Genomic DNA, 20,076 nt, shown 5'->3' on the forward strand with positions numbered 1-20,076 from the left:
TATCACCCATGAAACTGATTTTGCTTGATGAAAGTGAATGGTAGTGACTGCAGCTTTATCAGGAATGTACTCCTGGGATCACTGCAGATAAACTTTGCAGATGACACAGCAATTGGAGTGATAAATAATGAGGAGGGCAGGTCGATCTGAATTGCTTGTGTAGCATCCTTCTCCACCCCATTACCTCTTTTAGTGCTAACCTCCTCATGAGTTTTGATGGACAGGCCTGGGTTCCTTTGGATCCCATCTCCAGCTGAAGAGGGTGCAACTTTCCTTATTTTCTTTCCATATTAATTTATTTGGTGTGCCTCCACTCCTCTTGGTCCTTCCTGGCACAGTCACCAGGGTCGCTCGGGTAACCCTCACTTACTCGCCAGAGTTGGAGACTCTCAAGAAATAACACAAACACACACAATTTATTCAGCACAGTAATTATATTAAACGTGGAGTAAATATAATATAATAGTAAAACACTACTCTCGGGTCACCGGTGCCCACGCAGGTAATACCTGTGAATTTTCCCCATCACCTGACCTGATACAGAAAACATAAAAATCAGTGTCCCATTGGTATGTGTAGTTTGTAGGGGCCCTGAATGACATGGGATAATATCTTCTGCAACAGCAATTAGCACCTTGGCTGACTGGGTTCAGTACAGCCCAAAAGACTCTCACATGGGATAAGGTAGTAAGTCCCTCCGCAGGTTTAATAGGCAGTAGGTAATAAAATCCCCAAACCTTTACCACTGGCTTGAGGACACTGTTCTGGGAGTAGGGAGTCTCCCAAACAATTTCCCTGATCATCTGAAAGATGGAGCTCTGGACACCTCCGATGACCGCTGGCCGGCATCCTCCTCATGCAGGAGTCTGGCTGCTTCTGGTCCCAGGATTTCTGCTCCCCACAAAAGGATGCAGGTTACTAAACTCGACTAAGATCCTAAAGTTAGTCTTCTACCGTAGTGCTTAGACACATTCACAGCAGGCAGCAGCCCTGGACCACAGCAGTGGTGCCATTTCATGACTGGTTTCCCTAGGGAACGGAGAACTAACTCAGCCTGGCTTGGGTGGGGGGAGTTTTCCCAACAAACTCGAGACAATGGGAGTCACCTTGAGGAGGGACAGGACCAAGCTAGGAGGTGTTGCAGCCAGAGGCTCTTTCTCAGGGGGACCCTGCATGCACCCAAGGACTGGCTTCAGACTGGCTTCTCTCCTCTCCAGTGCTCCCCAGGGGTCGTCAGGGCTGCTCTTCTTCCAGGCCTTCACTTGTCAGTCACTTGGCTCTGCCCCCCTCCTTTCTCTCAGAGGCTGCCCCTCCTCTGAGCAGGGGGCTGGTAGCCATACTGGCTCCTGCCATCCTCCCCCTAGCTGATAGGGCCTCTGTCACTCTGGTCTAAATAGTGTCTCTCCACTGTCCCGCAGGGTGGCCCAGCAGACTCTGAGTCTGCCCTTGGCTTGCCCCCGAACTTCCGGCATACAGAGACCCAGGGACCTAGATAAGCTCCTGGCGGGCTACACTTTGCTAACTGGACATGCATTGAAGCATTTAAATGTCAAAAAACAGCACATTTGAGGCTCAGTGCATGATCCTAAAGCTGCCACACACTGTTTCTCCTGATACAAAATAATATCGCTCATTATCTCTTGTACAAATTATCTCTTGTAGTCTCAGATATGTGGAGTAGCATTTGGGAATGTACATATATTTACACTCTGTTTGTTGGGTTAATAATTCACAGGCTTTTGATTTGATCAGGCTCATCTCTTGGAGGGATGTATTTGATCAATTCTGTATTTGATCAACAAGTGCCCTACAGTCACACTGACATTGGCATTGAGCAGGACAGCATCCTTAGCTAAAGCAAGGTACTGAACACATAACAGCATTATTGCCTCTTGGGTTTCCTTTTGCCTCCCCGTGCTCTGTGCCTGGTCTGAAAGGGTCAGCTGCAACTGCAGTCAACAGCCTCCCTAAGAGGGCAGGGAGGAGGCAGGGCCATGTCTCCATCCCCCTCCATGCTGGCCCACAGAGCAGGTGGGCGTGCACCATCCTGCAGGGGCCCCCTATTCGAGGAAGGGTCAGCAATTACCATGTGTTTGCCCTCCGATGAGTGCAGTCGGCAGCGCTGTGTTTACTAAAGGGCTCCTTCTGGAATGGGATTGTAGAACTCTCTCTGTTATACTTCCTCTGTGGGACATGTAAGTATTTTCAGGGCCCTCTGGCTGGCAGTTCAGTTTTTCATTTCTGTGTCTCTCTGTACGGAACAGGAGCTTTCAAAGGTTCCTTTGCAAAGTGCAACACTTAAAAGTCAGGGTAGAACAAGAGCAGGTTCCTGTCTGCATTGAAGGTCACCCATGCCTTCGAACCTTACCCAGGGCACTGGCTGAATGGGATGCAGTGAACCAGGCAGCTGTCTTTTGTTATCATTGTATCATCTTTTACCATACAGCCTGAGTGCTGTAACTAGTGGGGCAGGGTTCTGCATCAGAAATACCATGTGATCCTGTAACCTAGGGGTCGGCAACCTTTCAGAAGAGGTGTGCTGAGTTTTCATTTATTCACTCTAATTTAAGGTTTTGCGTGCTAGTGATACATTTTAACGTTTTTAGAAGGTCTCTTTCTATAAGTCTATAATATATAACTAAACTATTGTTGTATGTAAAGTAAATAAGGTTTTTAAAATGTTTAAGAAGCTTCATTTAAAATTAAATTAAAATGCAGTGCCCCACGGACCAGTGGCCAGGACCCAGGCAGTGTGAGTGCCACTGACAATCAGCTTGCGTTCTGCCTTCGGCACGCAGGCCATAGGTTGCCTGCCCCTGCTGTAATGAATGCCTGAGTCATAATGTAGGTGCACAAGGGACAGAGGTTGAGGTTAGGCAGGTGAATGTGACTTGAACTTTTGAGTGCTGCACTGTATAATCTTGCTGTTCTTTTAAGGTAGCTTTTTGTGGCATTTCCTAATTTAAAAAACCCCAACAGATAGGAAGCAACGACACTTTTTCTTATGGAACGATTTCCTTGGTGGCATTCCTGCAGGATATGCTCAGCAAGATAAGAGCTCTCACAGAACCCTTGCAAACTGAGTGCAGTCTTGTGTGCACTGAATGTGGTAGGTGTCTGCCCTATTCCATATATGTCACCAGAGAGAAACATCACGGGGCACCAATAGAGCACTGTCAGATTGTTAGTAACAAACTGGCAATCGTTAATATCTGTGTGCGTGTGAAAAGCTGCACGTTAACCCTACGGACTGTCTCGCTGGCCCGGTTTGCATCGCTACCCCATTGCTGTCGGGCTGGGGCAGCAGGGTTTTGGGAAGGACAGAACGGACACACTCGAAAACAGCAACCTGCTTTTGTTCCACTGTGAACAACTGACCATTAGGTGCAGAGTAGACCTGGGAAATGCTCTCCTTGAGGGTATGAGTCTGAGAAGGTTACGAGCAAGGGGGAAAGGCCTGTTCCAAGAGAAATGCAGAGGCAGCCAGAGTGATAGGGATTTGCCCAGCTCAGTTACACAAGTCACTCAGGAGCTACTGGCGGCAGGGAGAATGGATGGGGCTAGCTATGAGGCTTTACATGCTCAACTAGTCACTAAACCACATCCTGCTGCTCGCTGCCCACAGTCACTCTGAGCACAGCCCTGATGCTGGTGCCTGCCCCTGCAGCCCCTGCGGTGTGCTCAGCACTATCTCTCCAGAGTGCAGGTCCCACAAATCAAGGCGCTTGTGTCCAAGTGCAATTATTCTGCCCCCGTGTGTCCTCACACCGGAAGTGCAGGGACCCGGGAAGTGTTTGCCTCATTTCTGACGGCTGAGGGAGGCATGCTTTGAAAGTGACCCTGCATGCTTTGCAATAAGGAGGTGTCTGGGCATATCTGTGATCGCAGTGTATTAAAGGAGGGGAGCGAATAAACAGGGGCAGAAGTGACTTTGCATTGGAGCTCTTAACAGGTGACCTGCCAGGGTTCATTTGAAAGTGATACTGGTGTGCCACTTTCAGAGTAGCAGCCGTGTTAGTCTGTATCCGCAAAAAGAACAGGAGGACTTGTGGCATCTTAGAGACTAACAAATTTATTTGAGCATAAGCTTTTGTGAGCTACAGCTCACTTCATCAGATGCATGCAGTAGACAATACAGTACAGAGATTTTATATACACAGAGAACATGAAACAACGGGTGTTACCATACACACTGTAACAAGAGTCATCACTTAAGGTGAGCTATTACCAGCAGGAGAGGGGTGGGGGAAACAAAACAAAAACCTTTTGTAGTGATAATCAAGGTGGGCCATTTCTAGCAGTTGACAAGAACGTGTGAGGAACAGTGGGGGGCGGGGGAATAAACATGGGGAAATAGTTTTACTTTGTGTAATGACACATCCACTCCCAGGCTTTATTCAAGCCTAAGTTAATTGTATCCAGTTTGCAAATTAATTCCAATTCAGCAGTCTCTCCTTGGAGTCTGTTTTTGAAGTTTTTTTGTTGAAGAATTGCCACTTTTAGGTCTGTAATCGAGTGACCAGACAGATTGAAGTGTTCTCCGACTGGTTTTTGAATGTTATAATTCTTGACGTCTGATTTGTGTCCATTTATTCTTTTACGTAGAGACTGTCCAGTTTGACCAATGTACATGGCAGAGGGGCATTGCTGGCACATGATGGCATATATCACATTGGTAGATGCGCAGGTGAACGAGCCTCTGATAGTGTGGCTGATGTGATTAGGCCCTATGAAGGTGTCCCCTGAATAGATATGTGGACACAGTTGGCAAAGGGCTTTGTTGCAAGGATAGGTTCCTGGGTTAGTGGTTCTGTTGTGTGGTGTGTGGTTGTTGGTGAGTATTTGCTTCAGATTGGGGGGCTGTATGTAAGCAAGGACTGGCCTGTTTCCCAAGATCTGTGAGAGTGATGGGTCGTCCTTCAGTATAGGTTGTAGATCCTTGATGATGCATTGGAGAGGTTTTAGTTGGGGGCTGAAGGTGATGGCTAGTGGCGTACTGTTATTTTCTTTGTTGGGCCTGTCCTGTAGTAGGTAACTTCTGGGTACTCTTCTGGCTCTGTCAATCTGTTTCTTCACTTCAGCAGGTGGGTACTGTAGTTGTAAGAATGCTTGATAGAGATCTTGTAGGTGTTTGTCTCTGTCTGAGGGGTTGGAGCAAATGTGGTTGTATCCTAGAACTTGGCTGTAGACAATGGATCATGTGGTGTGGTCTGAGTGAAAGCTGGAGGCATGTAGGTAGGAATAGCGGTCAGTAGGTTTCCAATATAGGGTGGTGTTTATGCGACATTGCTTATTAGCACTGTAGTGTCCAGGAAGTGGCTCTCTTGTGTGGACTGGTCCAGGCTGAGGTTGATGGTGGGATGGAAATTGTTGAAATCATGGTGGAATTCCTCAAGGGCTTCTTTTCCATGGGTCCAGGTGATGAAGATGTCATCAGTGTAGCGCAAGTAGAGTAGGGGCGTTAGGAGACGAGAGCTGAGGAAGCGTTGTTCTAAGTCAGCCATAAAAATGTTGGCATACTGTGGGGTCATGTGGGTACCCATCGCAGTGCCGCTGATTTGAATGTATACATTGTCCCCAAATGTGAAATAGTTATGAGTGAGGACAAAGTCACAAAGTTCAGCCACCAGGTTTGCTGTGACATTATCGGGGATACTGTTCCTGACGGCTTGTAGTCCATCTTTGTGTGGAATGTTGGTGTAGAGGCTTCTACATCCATAGTGGCCAGGATGGTGTTTTTAGGAAGATCACCAATGGACTGTAGTTTCCTCAGGAAGTCAGTGGTGTCTCGAAGATAGCTGGGAGTGCTGGTAGCGTAGGGCCTGAGGAGGGAGTCTACATAGCCAGACAATCCTGCTGTCAGGGTGCCAAAGCCTGAGATGATGGGGCGTCCAGGATTTCCAGGTTTATGGATCTTGGGTAGCAGATAGAATACCCCAGGTCGGGGTTCCAGGGGTGTGTCTGTGCGGATTTGTTCTTGTGCTTTTTCAGGGAGTTTCTTGAGCAGATGGTGTAGTTGCTTTTGATAACCCTCAATGGGATCAGAGGTTAATGGCTTGCAGAAAGTTGGAGAGCTGCCTAGCAGCCTCTTGTTCATATTCCGACCTATTCATGATGAGGACAGCACCTCCTTTGTCAACCTTTTTGATTATGATGTCAGAGTTGTTTCTGAGGCTGTGGATGGCATTGTGTTCTGCATGGCTGAGGTTATGGCGCAAGTGATGCTGCTTTTTCACAATTTCAGCCCGTGCATGTCAGCAGAAGCACTCTATGTAGAAGTCCAGTCTGTTGTTTTGACCTTCAGGAGGAGTCCACCCAGAATCCTTCTTTTTGTAGTGTTGATAGGAAGGTCTCTGTGGGTTAGTATGTTGTGCAGAGGTGTGTTAGAAATATTCCTTGAGTCGGAGACGTCAAAAATAGGATTCTAGGTCACCACAGAACTGTATCATATTCATGGGGGTGGAGGGGCAGAAGGAGAGGCCCCGAGATAGGACAGATTCTTCTGCTGGGCTAAGAGTATAGCTGGATAGATTAACAATATTGCTGGGTGGGTTAAGGGAACCACTGTTGTGGCCCCTTGTGGCATGTAGTAGTTTAGATAGTTTAGTTTCCTTTTTCTTTTGTAGAGAAGCAAAGTGTGTGTTGTAAATGGCTTGTCTAGTTTTTGTAAAATCCAGCCACGAGGAAGTTTGTATGGAAGGTTGGGAATTCCTCAAGGGCTTCTTTTCCATGGGTCCAGATGATGATGTCATCAATGTAGCGGAAGTAGAGTAGGGGCACAATACGCAGAGCCACTCTGCTGTTAGACGGTGAACTTCCCACAGCATTGAATAGCTCAAGAGTCAACACTAGCAGCCAGGCAAGTATTAGCATAACACACTAGCTGCTAGCCAGGAGAGAGATGCAGCCCATTCTTGTGCCAGCAGGTGCTGTTTCCAGTGTGCGCAGGATGTTGTGGCTCATTGTGCCAGGGCACAGTGCTGAGGGTTTGCAGCTCCACAAGGGCCCCAATTAGAGGACTTTCATCTCCCCTCTTTTGCTTTGTCTTTCAGAAATGTAGATGGCAGCTGCTGGCTGTGAAGGACTCACGCCCGACTGACCCAGTGCAGCGCCTCCCATTGCCCACCATGATCCTCTGCATGCTGCTGCTGGCTGCCCTGCCTGAGCCATCCAGTGCCGAAGTCAACCCTGGTAGGGAGCCACCAAACGTGGGGAGTACCCTAATCTCCTGCCTTGTGTGTTTTCATTTCCCCCTTTGTTTTCCCTCTTACAATGGACCCATTTGTATGAAGTTACAAACATGGTGTCAGAGCAGCTGCCTGTGTGCCAGGTACCCAGCCTTCCCAGAATGCAGGGAGAAACACCACCCCGTGGAAATCCCAGCTCCACACTGGGGCATGGACATATTCCCTGTCGTGCCCTTCAGGTGGGTCTGCAACCAGTGAGCCTGTCTCAGCACCGGGGATCCTGCTACCACCAGGAGCCACATGGGCACTAGATGAGCAATGACAGGCAAGTGTCAGGCTGGCTCTGGGGTACTGGGCTCACTGCAGGCAGTAAATCACCAGATACAGGCAGGCGGGAGAGCTAGAGAGCTGCAGACAGGAGGAGTGGACTCAGAGGGGCTGATGCATAAGGAGAGGTTGAGCTAAGCTTGGCTTAGTGCTTGGTCCAGTCCCAGGGCAGAGGGACACAGGCCTATGGATAGTGGAGGGGGACGGGTCCCATGGGGCAGGTCAGAGGCTGTAAGTGAAAGGGGTCAGACACAGTGCAGAAAGGGGAAGGTGTCGGTTGAAGGTCAGAGAAGGACCCAGTGATGAGGTGTGTTGGTCTGTGGGATTATCCGTAACCAGCCCCAGCGCGATGCTGGGCCATGTCTTGGCCCAACCCCCGGACATGTATGAGAGAGCAGTTCTGTCCTGGAAGGACCTGATGGACTCTCTGCCTCTAACATTATTTCTTTGGAGCCCCCAGCAACTGTCCTATTCTGTCCCTGCTCTGGTCCCTCTCCACCCCTTTGAGCCCCAGCGCAGCCCCAGCTCTGGGGCTGTGCTGGGCTGCAGCCAGGGACAGAGTAAAGCAACATGGGGCCCATGACACACCTTGACATGAGACCCATGCAGTGGCCTCACCCCCAACTTGGAGTGGGGTAACAGGTGGGCTCCCCTCCTGCCTCAGAAGCAGCATCTGGAAACCTGTTCTCTCTGGAGAGGCAGGAACAGCAGTGGGTGTGGGAGGCAATAGTTACCCAGGATGAAGGGTCACCCCCAGAGCTCTCTGATGGGTGGGGCTAACACCCTATTGAGGTGCACAGGACAGCTGTCCCCCTCAGGGCTAATCACAGGACTCCAGGAGCTGGCTCCCTACACACAGGTTATAGTCCTGATAAGCTGAATCTGGCCCTGCCTGCTGTTAGAATCTTTGGCTACTTACCTCTACATGCACACACAGCTCTGCTGGTGCCCCTCAGTCCAACCTGCAGCTCCTCCGCTCTCCCAGCTCTGGGCTTCCCCGCAATCCCCAGCTCTGCCAGTGCCCCTCAATCCTGACACAGAGCCCCTACTAGTCAGGTCCTGTGCTCTACCACACATACAGCTCTGCTGATGACTCTCAGTCGTAACCTGCAGACCCCGTGATAACCCAGTCCAAGTCAAATGTTGATTCTATTGTGTAGGATGTTTGCTAGGCAATTATTGTTGTAGGGATGGTCTAGAACAGGGATCTCAAACTGAGATGACCATGAGGGCCACATGAGGACTAGTACATTGGCCCAAGGGCCGCATCACTGACATGCCCCTACTCCACCCCTTCCATGAGGCCCCGCCCCTGCCCCACCTCTTCTCCACCTCCTTCCCGTACCGTGCAGCTCCCTGCTCCTCCCCACTCTCTCCTGGAAAGCGCTAAGCGCTGCCAAACAGCTGTTTGGAGGCAGGAAACACCTGTAGGTAGGCAGAGAAGCGGGGACATCGTGTGCTCGGGGGGAGGAGGAGCAGCGGGTGAGGGGAGCTTGGCGGCTGCAGGAAATAACTCTGCGGGCCACATGCGGCCCGTGGGCCACGTGTTTGAGACCCCTGGTCTAGATAATACTTAGTCCTGCCATTATTGAGGAAGGACTAAGTGCAAGGAACTGGACTAGATCTCTCGAAGTCCCTTCCAGTCCTACAATTCTATGGTTCAGCTATGGGCGGTGAAGTTGTAAATGTCCCTGAAATAATAGCTGTCTTTCAGTAAATAACTTCCCAAACTGCACTGGGCCATCAATGGCACACGTGCTCATTGTCTGCCCCCACCCCTCAGATGTACATGATTCTATAAACCGGAAAGGATATTTGTTATGCTGACCATAGTCAACCCTAGAAGGAGATTTACAAACACCAACGTGGGATGCACTGGCAGAATGCAAGATGGCAGAGTATTCTGGAGTGCCAGCTTTTCGAATTGGACAGACTAGAACTTTATGTCCATTTAACAATGTGGATATCAGTGAGGTGTCTTTGCCCAATGTTATTTTGGGAGATCCACCCTATCCTCTACTCCCTGGCTCATGAAGTCTTGACCTGATGTAAAAGCACCTGGCAGAAGGTTTAATTACACCTTGAGCAGGAGCAAGATGGTGCCTTTGGCCAACTGAAGGCAAGATGGAGCTGCTTACAAAGGTGTTTGGGTGCCAGTGCGTATAATGTCATTCATTCCAGTGGGCATATGGTGCACTGTGTGATGTATGTAGGGAGCGCTTTCTCCAGGATTGGGGCGATGACGGTGCTCGCCCTGTAAGAGCAGACAGACAGTGCAGCTAGGTCCAGGAGAGACAGGAAAATATGGGATGCCTCGTGTGGCCACATCATTGGTTTGCGGAGGAGAGGGTTTGTGAGCACAATGGTGGACTGTATCAGTTTATTTATGAGTGCATCAAAAAATCATACATGATGCAAGATACATAGCAACTGGATTTTGCTGGCTTGGTGCAATTGCATGAATTGTACATCTGAGACCTCATTAAAATTGTTACCTTTGAGTAGCTATTTCCTCTTAATGTTTTCAAAGTATACCTGCATGGGATCTCAGTACAAAAGCTGTAGTACAGCTTTCCAACAATGGCCGGGCATCTACCACAAACTAAAGCCCAAGTGCAAAAGCACAAAACAAACCCACAGTGCACACAATGAGAAAATGTGACAGTGCAGGACAATGTCCCATGAAATGGCATTACACATGGTCAGTGTCCTTACTCCCCTTCCTCTGTGCAGGTCTGGGGGTGGACTGCATTGGGGACTGCTGACCATGTGCACTTCTATGCATAGACTGGCTGAGCCCTGACCCCAAGTGGTCCTGTAACTGCAGAATGTAGTAGTGTGGGTGGATGTGAGTGGAGTGGCTGGGGCCAGGGTAGGGTTCAGGGCAGGTACTTCCTAAAATGTGTTGATTTGATGTTTGTTGCAGTCTCTCAGAAAGGTCCCTTTGCCACTGGTGGTCTTGCTCCCTGCCCATACTGTGTGTTCCCCACCATTTTCTCCTCTTTGTCTCCAGCATATCCTCTGATACAGCTGGTTTGCCCTCTAGTTCATAGAGCTGGCCTGGCCTGCAGGCAAACTCCCTTTTCAGGGCCTGGAGCACCTCATTCTGTCTCCTTTCCCTCTTGCTGCACAGGTCCAGCAGCCTCTAGCTTTCTATCAGTGGCCTGCTACGGGGTGGGAGGACATGCCTGGCAGAAGTCTCTCATTGAAAGGCAGGTTCTCCAGCCCTCCAGTCATTTTCGTGGCTCTTTCCTGCACCCACTCCAGTTTTTTCCAACATCTTTTTTTAAAATGTGTACAGCAGTACTGAATGCAGTATTCCAGTCTCAGTCTCCTATACGAGGTAAAATCACCTCCTTACTCCTACTCAGTATTCCCCTGGTTATACATCCCAATTCATATTAACCCTTTTCAACACAGCATTGCACTGGGGGGGGCTCATGCCCAGTTGCTTGTCCACCAAAACACCTAAATCCTTTTCAGAGTCACTGCTTCTCAGGATACAGTCCCCATTCTGTAGATATGGGCTGCATTCCGTATGACCTGTCATTTGGCTATATTCAAATTCATCTGGTTTGGATGTGCCCAGCTTACCAAGTGATCCAGATCGATCTATATGAATGCCCTGTCCTCATCATTATTTACAGCTCTGCCAATATTTTTATCTGCAGTGATGGACGAAAATGCTGACCAGTGTTGGGCAGAGAACCAATACCTACAGAACCCCACTAGAAACATCCCTATTAAGTGACGATTCCCCACTGATAACCACCTTTTGAGATCTTAAAACGTTTCAAGTGATACTGTATTGTGTGAAGTTTTCAATTACAGTGTTATATAGTACTCAGGCAAAGGCCTTACAAAAGTCTAAGTATATTACAGTGTAGTTGTAGCTATGTCTCTAAGTATATTACTATTACCCTTGTCATGCTGTCTGGAGTGGCTCACAACCATGAGTGTCTACCTCAGGGCAGACTGTCAGAAAACAGAGCAGACACCCCAAACTTGTGGTATGGTCTATAATTAGATTTTACCATCCCAGGACCAAATGTGAACTCCCAAAGTACTGCATAATATAGTATTCTAATAGTCACAGACAGTTCCCTTTGACACTCCAGTATCTCTTGCCCACAGGCAAACTGGACTATGTGAAAAATGGTCACTTCAACCAAAAATCGCACCACATTCAGATTGCCCCAGTCCCAAGAGATTGGTCACTTGCCCCAGGCCAATTTGGTACTTATACCAAAATGTTACTTTGCTACTTACGCCAAAGACGGTACTGGTAGCATACTATAGTAAACTAACTAAATGTTTAATAGTTAAGAAAAAGAAATGAGAGTTTTTGAGAGGTTAAAGCCAGTAAAATATATGTACAGGTAAGTCTCAGTCTATAATTCCAAATGGCAGCAGAGATGTAGTGATCTGCCAGTTTCCCAAAAGTCTCTCAGGGCTACTCAGAATAACTCTGAGGATTTCCATCTGCTTGTTCAGTTATTCCTCTCTTTTAGAATCCAAACAGTCTGGGGATTGGTCCTGCTTTGAGCAGGGGGTGCACTAGATGACCTCCTGAGGTCCCTTCTAACCCTGATATTCTAGGATTCTATGATTCTGTGAACAGTCCAGAGATACAGGCTCTTTCTCTGAATCCATACTTACAGCTTCTTCTCACAGAAAACAAGTTGACAGAGTCACTACCCACATGGCCTTTTCCTTTGATGACAGACAAGTGAGTGAGGAATGCATTTAGAGTTTTTGACCTCCAATTGTCATACACAATGATCACTTGCCTTGAAATTAGCACTTTTCTGTTAAAGTTCTTCATTTGCATTCCATGGGGCTTCTTTCTCGTTTGATGGGGTATTTAGTTATGGGGTATACACAAGTAAATGTTTGCTACTACATTATAACAGGGCACAGATAAGTGAAAATAATGCATGTAACATCACATTAGGTTTTCATGAAGTTTAAACACCAAATACATCTTATACATTTAACAGTCACTTTGATCTATACTAATACATACACAAGTGAATCGGTCTGGGGGTTTGGCATGAGCTGGCACCTGGTTTGCCAACCTCACAACCCTTATCAACCAAATTCAGGTTTGTTTCACAAGAGCTATTTTCCACAAAACTGTGTTGACTGACATTAATTATAGCTCCATCCTTTAATTCATTATTGACTGAATCCTGTATCAGCTTTCCATTATTTTGCCCAGGACTGATGTCAGGCTAACAAGACTGTAGTTCCCCAGACCATCCCGCTTGTCCCTTTTAGAGACTGGCATGACATTAACATATTACCAGTCTTCTGGAATTTTTCCAGTATTCCACAGTTTATTAGAAATTAACACCAGTGGCACAGACATCTCCTCAGGCAACTGCTTTAGGACTCTTGGACACAAGTTATTCAGACCTGTTGATTTAAAAATGTTTATCCCTAGCAGACGCAATTAAGCATCGTCCTTATGTACTAGTGACCTGGAAAGTAGTTCAGGGGATTCGAGTACATCATCCAACTTCTTTCCAAATACAGAACAGAAATATGTATTGAACACTTCTGCCTTTTCTGTATCCTTATTAACAATTTGACCATCTCCATCTACTAATGGAGAAATCCTATGACCTGAGTTATGCAGGCGGTCAGACTAGGTGATCACAGTGGTTCCTTCTGATCTTAAAATCTATTAATCTATGTCAATACCATTGTTAGGATTTCTTTTGCTCCTGATCTATTTAAAAAATCTCCTTCTTGTCCTAGGCCCTACCAGCTTTGGATTTTTCCCTGATCAGTTTTCCCTTATCAATTTGCTATCCTCCATTTCTTCTAATGTATATTAATTGCTGTCTGCTTCTCCTTTTTTCCATTTGTTATAAAACTGCCTTCATTTCTCCTCCTAACCAGGATGGGCTTTTAACAAAAATTGTCTTGAGCTTCAAATTAAAAGTCTGGTACTGATGTTTAACCTGCTCCTGTTCCCCCTCCAGCAATATGCCGATACCCTTTGGGGATGCATGAGGGGACCATCCAAGATGAAGATATTACAGCCTCCAGTCAGTGGTATGACTCCACAGGACCCCAGTATGCACGGTGAGTTAATCCCTTGCAAAAGCAATCCAATCGCACTCTAGAATATATAAAATTGGACTGAAAATCTTTTAGCCTAAGATGAAACCCTCTTTCCCTAATATCAGCCTTATTAAAACTCACCACCTACGTAGGTGACTATATTCCGTACTGTAGTCGCATAAAGATAGAGTATAAACTGGTGAACAAAGGACTTGTGATTTTCTGGTGGACATGGGCAATGCCTCTGGCAGCCTGTGTTTCAGGTTGGCTGTTGCAGACAATTTGGTTGAAACTATGAACCACACAAAGTCACTTATGCAGCTGGGACTTTTAGCATCATCAATCAATGGGGAACATTTGCAATTTGTAACACAGAAGTCCTACCATTTCTTTGGCTGTTTCTGGAAGTCCAGGTAAGCAGCAGTGACCAGGAGGGCTTTTATTCATCTTTGCTTGGCAAGTAGATGGTCACGTTTCCTTTAGAAGAACTTTTTCACTGTTACCCAGCTCCCGCAGAAAGGGTGGCTGCTTACTTAGCAGTGTCTTGCATTCAGAGCATATTACATCTGCATTCCATAAACAGCAGTTCCTACAATGCAAGTGTTGGTTATTACTGCTAAAGCCTTCTCTGTTCTGAGCCCTCTCTGCTCCAGCCCGGCAGTTGAGACCAGTGGGAATTGTTGTGTGCAGTGTAGTTGTATCTGTGTTGATCCTAGAATATTAGAGAGAAAGGTGGGTGATGGAATATCTTTCATTGGACTTTATGTTCAATTAAGGTTGTTCTAATCCCATTTTTTTTAAACCATCAGAATGCCTTAAAATCTGGGAAATATACAGTGAAGGAATTGTCAAATCAATTCCTTTCTCTGTCAATAAATATTTCAATCTTTTTCAGCAGTACCACATTTTCATTTTTCATCCTGTAAAAAGACTAACTGATGACTTACAATATATTTCCAACCTTACCCCTGAATTACTGCTGTTGGTCTGTGGATAATTGTGACAGTCTGTACCCCTATGCTCACCACTTTTTCAAGACGATGATAAATTTTGTGCAAAGTGTGCATTGAAAAGTCAGAGTCTCCAGTGGGCTGGCTGGAGACAGTCAAAGAAGGGCTCCAGTTTGTTGTTTTCTGTTTGCTTATTTTGGGTGAGGGAAATAAAAACAGTAAAGCATAAAAATGAGCAGCAGTGGCACAACTACACAGTTAGAGCTGGCCAGATTGGAGGCAGCAGAAAAAGAGAGAGAACACCAGCACCAGATGTGGCAGGCGGAAATGAGACCGAAAGAAACAGCTGCTGTGCTGGAAGCTGAAAAGCCAAAAGAAGAAAGAGAAGAAGCCACCCACAGAAGAGCTATGGAGCTGAAGGAAAGGAAGCTGAAGTCTGTAAATGAGCCAGGAGGCTACAGGACAAAGAGGCTGAGGAGAAAGAGAGAAAATACAATCTGGAACTCTTAGAAAAACATGGAAAGATCCCATAGTCACCGACATCTGCCTCCACTGAAGGAATCCACAGCTGGGACCAGGTGTGTCCTGCTTACAAAGAGAACAGACTGCATTGAAGAGTACTGCACCACTTTTGAAAAGCTATGTGAAGTTCATAAGATTCCTGCGGACAAGAGAGTCCCCACACTGACTGCAAAACTGTCTGGTAAAGCTTTGAATGTATTTAATGAAATGCCAATTCGGGAAGCTTTGATATCTTCTAAATTTGAGGAAACTGTTAGACAAAGGTTCCAAATTACTCCTGAAGTATATAGGGTGAAATTTAGAGATCTTAAAAGGAGTGCTGGCATGAGTCATAGTAAATATGTTTATAAGATGTGTGACCTAATAAGAAAACGGGTAAAAGGAAAAGGGGCTGAGGATTATGACCGATTGCTTGATCTCATTGCTCAAGAGCATTTCTTGAGTATGTGCACTGATGATGTAAAAAATTGCCTGTGATGTAAATCTGTAAAAGCTGTAGCAGAGATGGCTATGCTGGCTGATGCCTTTGTGCAAGCCCAGATGTCCCTTGGGTGCAAGCCCAGAAGGAAGGGCACAAACCTGGTCTAAAGGGGGGATCTTGTTTTACCCCAGTGGTTAAGAGCCTAAGCACTCACTCCTGCAGAATCATTCCTCTCCTGGTAATCCTCATCAGAAATCTCCTGTGGAAGGGGAGGACCCAAGAAGGTGTTACCAGTGCCACTCTACTGAGCAACTGAAAAATCAGTGCCCTAAACTGAAAGAAATTTAGCCCCAGCCAATCCATGTTAATGCAGCTGTCATCAGCACAAAAGCCTCAGAGGCACCTACAGTTTGCTTGACTAGTTTTGTGGGGGCTGGCCCTGCAGAGCCAAATATGAAATTTATTATGGTTGTCAAGATCAATAACAGAGAGCGCACAGAGTGGAGAGACTCTGGTGTACAGATTTCTCTGGTTCCGCGGAGTGTGATCCAAGAGAGTGACGTGTTACCTGGCCTAATGGCAGAGCTTATGGTAGGGGGAGGATCTAGGATTTCTGTACTTTTAGTGAAAGTGCACATGGAGTGGAAGGTTTAGAAGGTGATTTGGTTGTAGGGGTAGTCGACAATATCCCCGTTGAAATGCTGGTTGGGAATGATATTTGGCATATGTCTAAGGCTATTAATGTGGTAATCCACAGCAAAAGGGAATATTGTGCTGGGATCACAGAGGAGACTAATAACATCCCAGAAAACTGAGGAGATAGAGAAAGTCTCTGGCTCCTCTGCAGCAGAAGGATCCAGGGTGATTCCAGGTGTGACAGCTGGTATAATATTACTTGTATGGTGGGTGGTAGCAAGGTTAGGGTATGTTCAGTCATGCCTCTCTAGTGTCTTTAGCAAAAGGAATGATTAAGGATAGGAGCACCAAAATACTGCAATGGTTGATATGTGAATTAATTTATGAAGAATTAAAGGAAGATAATATAATTTATGCCAATCAATATGAGTTTATGGGAAATAGAGGCTGTCAGACTAACTTGATATCTTTTTGAAGAGATGACAGGTTTTGGTTAGTAAAGATAATAGTGTTGATGTAAAAAGAAAAGGAGTACTTGTGGCACCTTAGAGACTAACGAATTTATTAGAGCATAAGCTTTCGTGAGCTACAGCTCACTTCATCGGAAATGCATCCGATGAAGTGAGCTGTAGCTCACGAAAGCTTATGCTCTAATAAATTTGTTAGTCTCTAAGGTGCCACAAGTACTCCTTTTCTTTTTGCGAATACAGACTAACACGGCTGCTACTCTGAAACCTGTCATTATGCAAGTGTTGATGTAATACACTTTGATTTCTGTAAGGCATTTGACCTGGTACCACACAACATTTTGATTAAAAAACTAGAACAATCGAACATTAATATGGAACAAATTAAATACATTAAAAATTGGCTAACTAACAGGTTTCAAAATATACTTATAAACAGGAAATCATCATCAAGCAAGTGTGTTTCTAATGGGGTCCCACAGGGATCAGTTCTTGGCCCTGTGTTACTTTTATGATTTTTATCAATGATCTGGAAGAAAACATAAAATCATTACTGATCATGTCTGCAGATGATACAAAGATTGGGGGGAGGGGATTGCTAAATAACAAAGAGTACAGGTCACTAATGCACAGCAGTTTGGATCACTTGCTAAGCTGGGCACAAGCAAACAATATACCTTTTAATATGACTAAATGTAAATGTATGCATCTAGGAACAAAGGATGTGGGCCATACTGACATGATGCAGGATTCCATCCTGGGAAGCAATGACTCTGAAAGAGATTTGGGGATCCTGGTGGATAATCAGCTGAACATGAGCTCCCAGTGCAACGCTGTGGCCAAAAGGACTAATGTGAGCCTTGAATACATAAATAGGAGACTAAATTCCAGCTGGAGCAGAGAGGTTATTTTAGCTCTTTGTTGGCACTAGTGCAACTTCTCCTGGAATCCTGTGTCCTATTCTGGTGTCCACAATTCAAGAAAGATGGTGATAAATTGGAGCGGCTTCAGAGAAGAGCCTTGAGAATAATTAAAGGATTAGAAAACCTGCCTCATAGTGATAGACTCAAGGAGATTAATCTTTTTAATTTAAGAAAGAGAAGGTTAAGGGGTGACTTGATCACAGTTTATAAGTGTTGGGAGCAAAGGCATATTTAGGCCTCACAGAAGCTTGTCCTGATTCAACAGTTTTGTAGCTCAGCATAAGTAATGTTGTGCATTTGTAAAAAATTGCAGAGTAATCATGGTGGGGTTGTTTGTTTGTTTTGAGCAGGGAGTTGGGGGGAGGATAAAGTAACCCTAAAGCTACAAGAAACTGGTGTGAGTGAGGACAAAACCTGCACTGACGTACCCTGAGATGATGGCAAGAGTTGTTAGTGGTTCAACGTAGTTTCCTGCACTAGATATCTATAATGGGTTTTGGAGTCTGCCTGTACATGGAATTCATGGTATAAATTTGCCTTTACTTTTGAGAAAGAGCAAGTTTGCCTGGACAGAGCTTCCACGGGGATTCCATAATATCCCAGCCATTTTCCATACCCACATGGAACAGGCAGCTGAAGGTCTGGCCTGGGCTAATCATGTTGTATGGTATGTGGTATTATTCACACCAGCAACAGGGAGAGCTGCTTGCTGGCCCTGAGACAAGTACTTACACGTTTACTGGAGGCTGGTTTAAAGGTTATTTCCACTAAATTCCAACTGGTGCAGCAAAAGGGTACGTTTTTCGGTGTCACACTGGAGGCAGGAGGTAGGTCCTTAGAGCAGGATAAGGTTAGGGTGATACTATCCCTACCCATCCCTATTGCCATGACAGGATTTTGCAGAGAATTCATTCCAGACTATGTGGAGCTGGCTGCCCCATCGCAGGACCTGTTGTGTAAATCCCAGGAGTGGTCCTGGACACACACACACACTCACTCTCTCATGCGTGCGCGCAATGAATGCCCTTAAAAATCAATTAGCAAGAGCCCTGGTCTTGGTGGTCCCATCTTCCGATCAGGACTTTAAGTTGTACCCAGTGGACAAGCACAAGGTTTTGATGGCAGCTCTTACCCAGGAACACCCTGGGAATGACAGACCTACTACGATTGCAGAGCCCTGAACGGCAGTACAATGAGTTTGAAGAGAGAGTGTTGTACACACATTGGGCTCTTCAGAATGTTGTTATATTCTGGGTGGTAGGAGACTCCAGCTGTCACATTACATAGAAATCAGCTGTCAACTAATGGGGGCAGTTCTGGGACTGAACTGATGATCTCCAGAGCTCACAACACGCATATTTACAGCTTGTGCCAGCTTTGAGCCAGAGCTGTCACAGATTTACCTCCTCAGTGTATTGGGCACAGAAGGGGACACACAACACTCGTGCTCACCAGTGGGTTACAACAAGCAAAATGTGCAACTGGTGAGTCTCACCACAATTTACAGATTATCCCCCTCCCTTCGCCCAGGATAAACTTGTTGCCAGGGTATGTCTCCTCTGCAAGCAAAGGTGTGAGTGTAGCACAGGTAGACATACCAGCGTTAGCTTTAATCTAGCTAGCCTGGGTAAGAAGCTGAATAGATGTTGGTGACACAGGGGTAGCAACCAGAGTTTGTACCCAGGATCCCTGGAGGGCTTGTACTCTGATTACTAGCCTGTGCTACCACATCAGCATAGCTGTTGTTCTGTGGGCTAGCAAGACAAAAGGTAACAGAGGTCTGCCTACTACGACACCTTCACTTTGAAGCACAGACATACCCTAAGGGCAGGTTTTCACCCGGATCGGTGGGTAGTGATCGATCTATCGGGGAACGATTTATCACATCTCGCTCCCCGTCGACTCTGGAACTCCAGCTCGCGAGAGGCGGAAGCAGAGTCGACAGGGGAGCAGCAATGGTCACTATTCGCATAGCTGAAGTCAGCGTAGCTTAGGTCGACCCCCCCACAGTGTAGACCAGGGCTAAGAGTTCCTCATCACAGCCCTGTCATCCACCCACAATGGTCAGCAGCACAGTGTGACCATTCAGCCTTCTCACTGGTAGCTTAGGGCCTTACCATTTGAACCACAGGAACAGATGCTGGCCCTGTTCTAGACTAGCCATTGGAGGAAGAGTTGACACACACTTTCTGTGTGGGTAACACAGCTGTTTACTAGTCAGCACGAGCAGAAGGGGATCAGGGACCCTGGATTCTGTCCTTCACTCTGGGAGAGGAGTGTTGTTTTTTAGTGGTGAGAGATAGGGTAACCAAAACCGGCTTAGCCTTTCTGAAAAGCAGTGTGGAGCAGTGGATAAGAATGGGGGTTGTCACATCAGAGAGCTGGGTCTGTGGGGACCTCCCATTAGCTCTCTATTAACTCATTTATCAAATGAAAAGGATGGGAATGTTCAGCAGATCTCCCCTGACTGCTTGCGAGGTTGGTGGTCCTGGCTGTAGTGAAAAATAAGGCAGTGAGGTTCACAGGAATTTAAACACCTCTTGAAAGAGGGGAGGTTTCAACTCCCGTTCT

At 46.4% G+C, this 20,076-nt stretch overlaps 1 protein-coding gene across 3 annotated transcripts in view; it reads left to right on the forward strand.

The window, feature by feature from the left end:
• Positions 1-20,076, forward strand: part of LOC119844386 (discoidin domain-containing receptor 2-like) — a 156,248-nt gene that overhangs the window by 75,515 nt on the left and 60,657 nt on the right. For all 3 annotated transcript variants that reach the window (XM_043498678.1, XM_038375121.2, XM_038375122.2), the window contains exons 2-3: positions 7,053-7,191; positions 13,505-13,607. In XM_043498678.1, coding sequence (XP_043354613.1) covers positions 7,128-7,191; positions 13,505-13,607 — 167 coding nt within the window. In that variant the 5' untranslated portion in view covers positions 7,053-7,127. The remainder of the gene's footprint in view (positions 1-7,052; positions 7,192-13,504; positions 13,608-20,076) is intronic.

This window comes from Dermochelys coriacea, chromosome 16 (assembly GCF_009764565.3).
Source record: "Dermochelys coriacea isolate rDerCor1 chromosome 16, rDerCor1.pri.v4, whole genome shotgun sequence".
In the NCBI taxonomy this organism is placed as follows: domain Eukaryota; kingdom Metazoa; phylum Chordata; order Testudines; family Dermochelyidae; genus Dermochelys; species Dermochelys coriacea.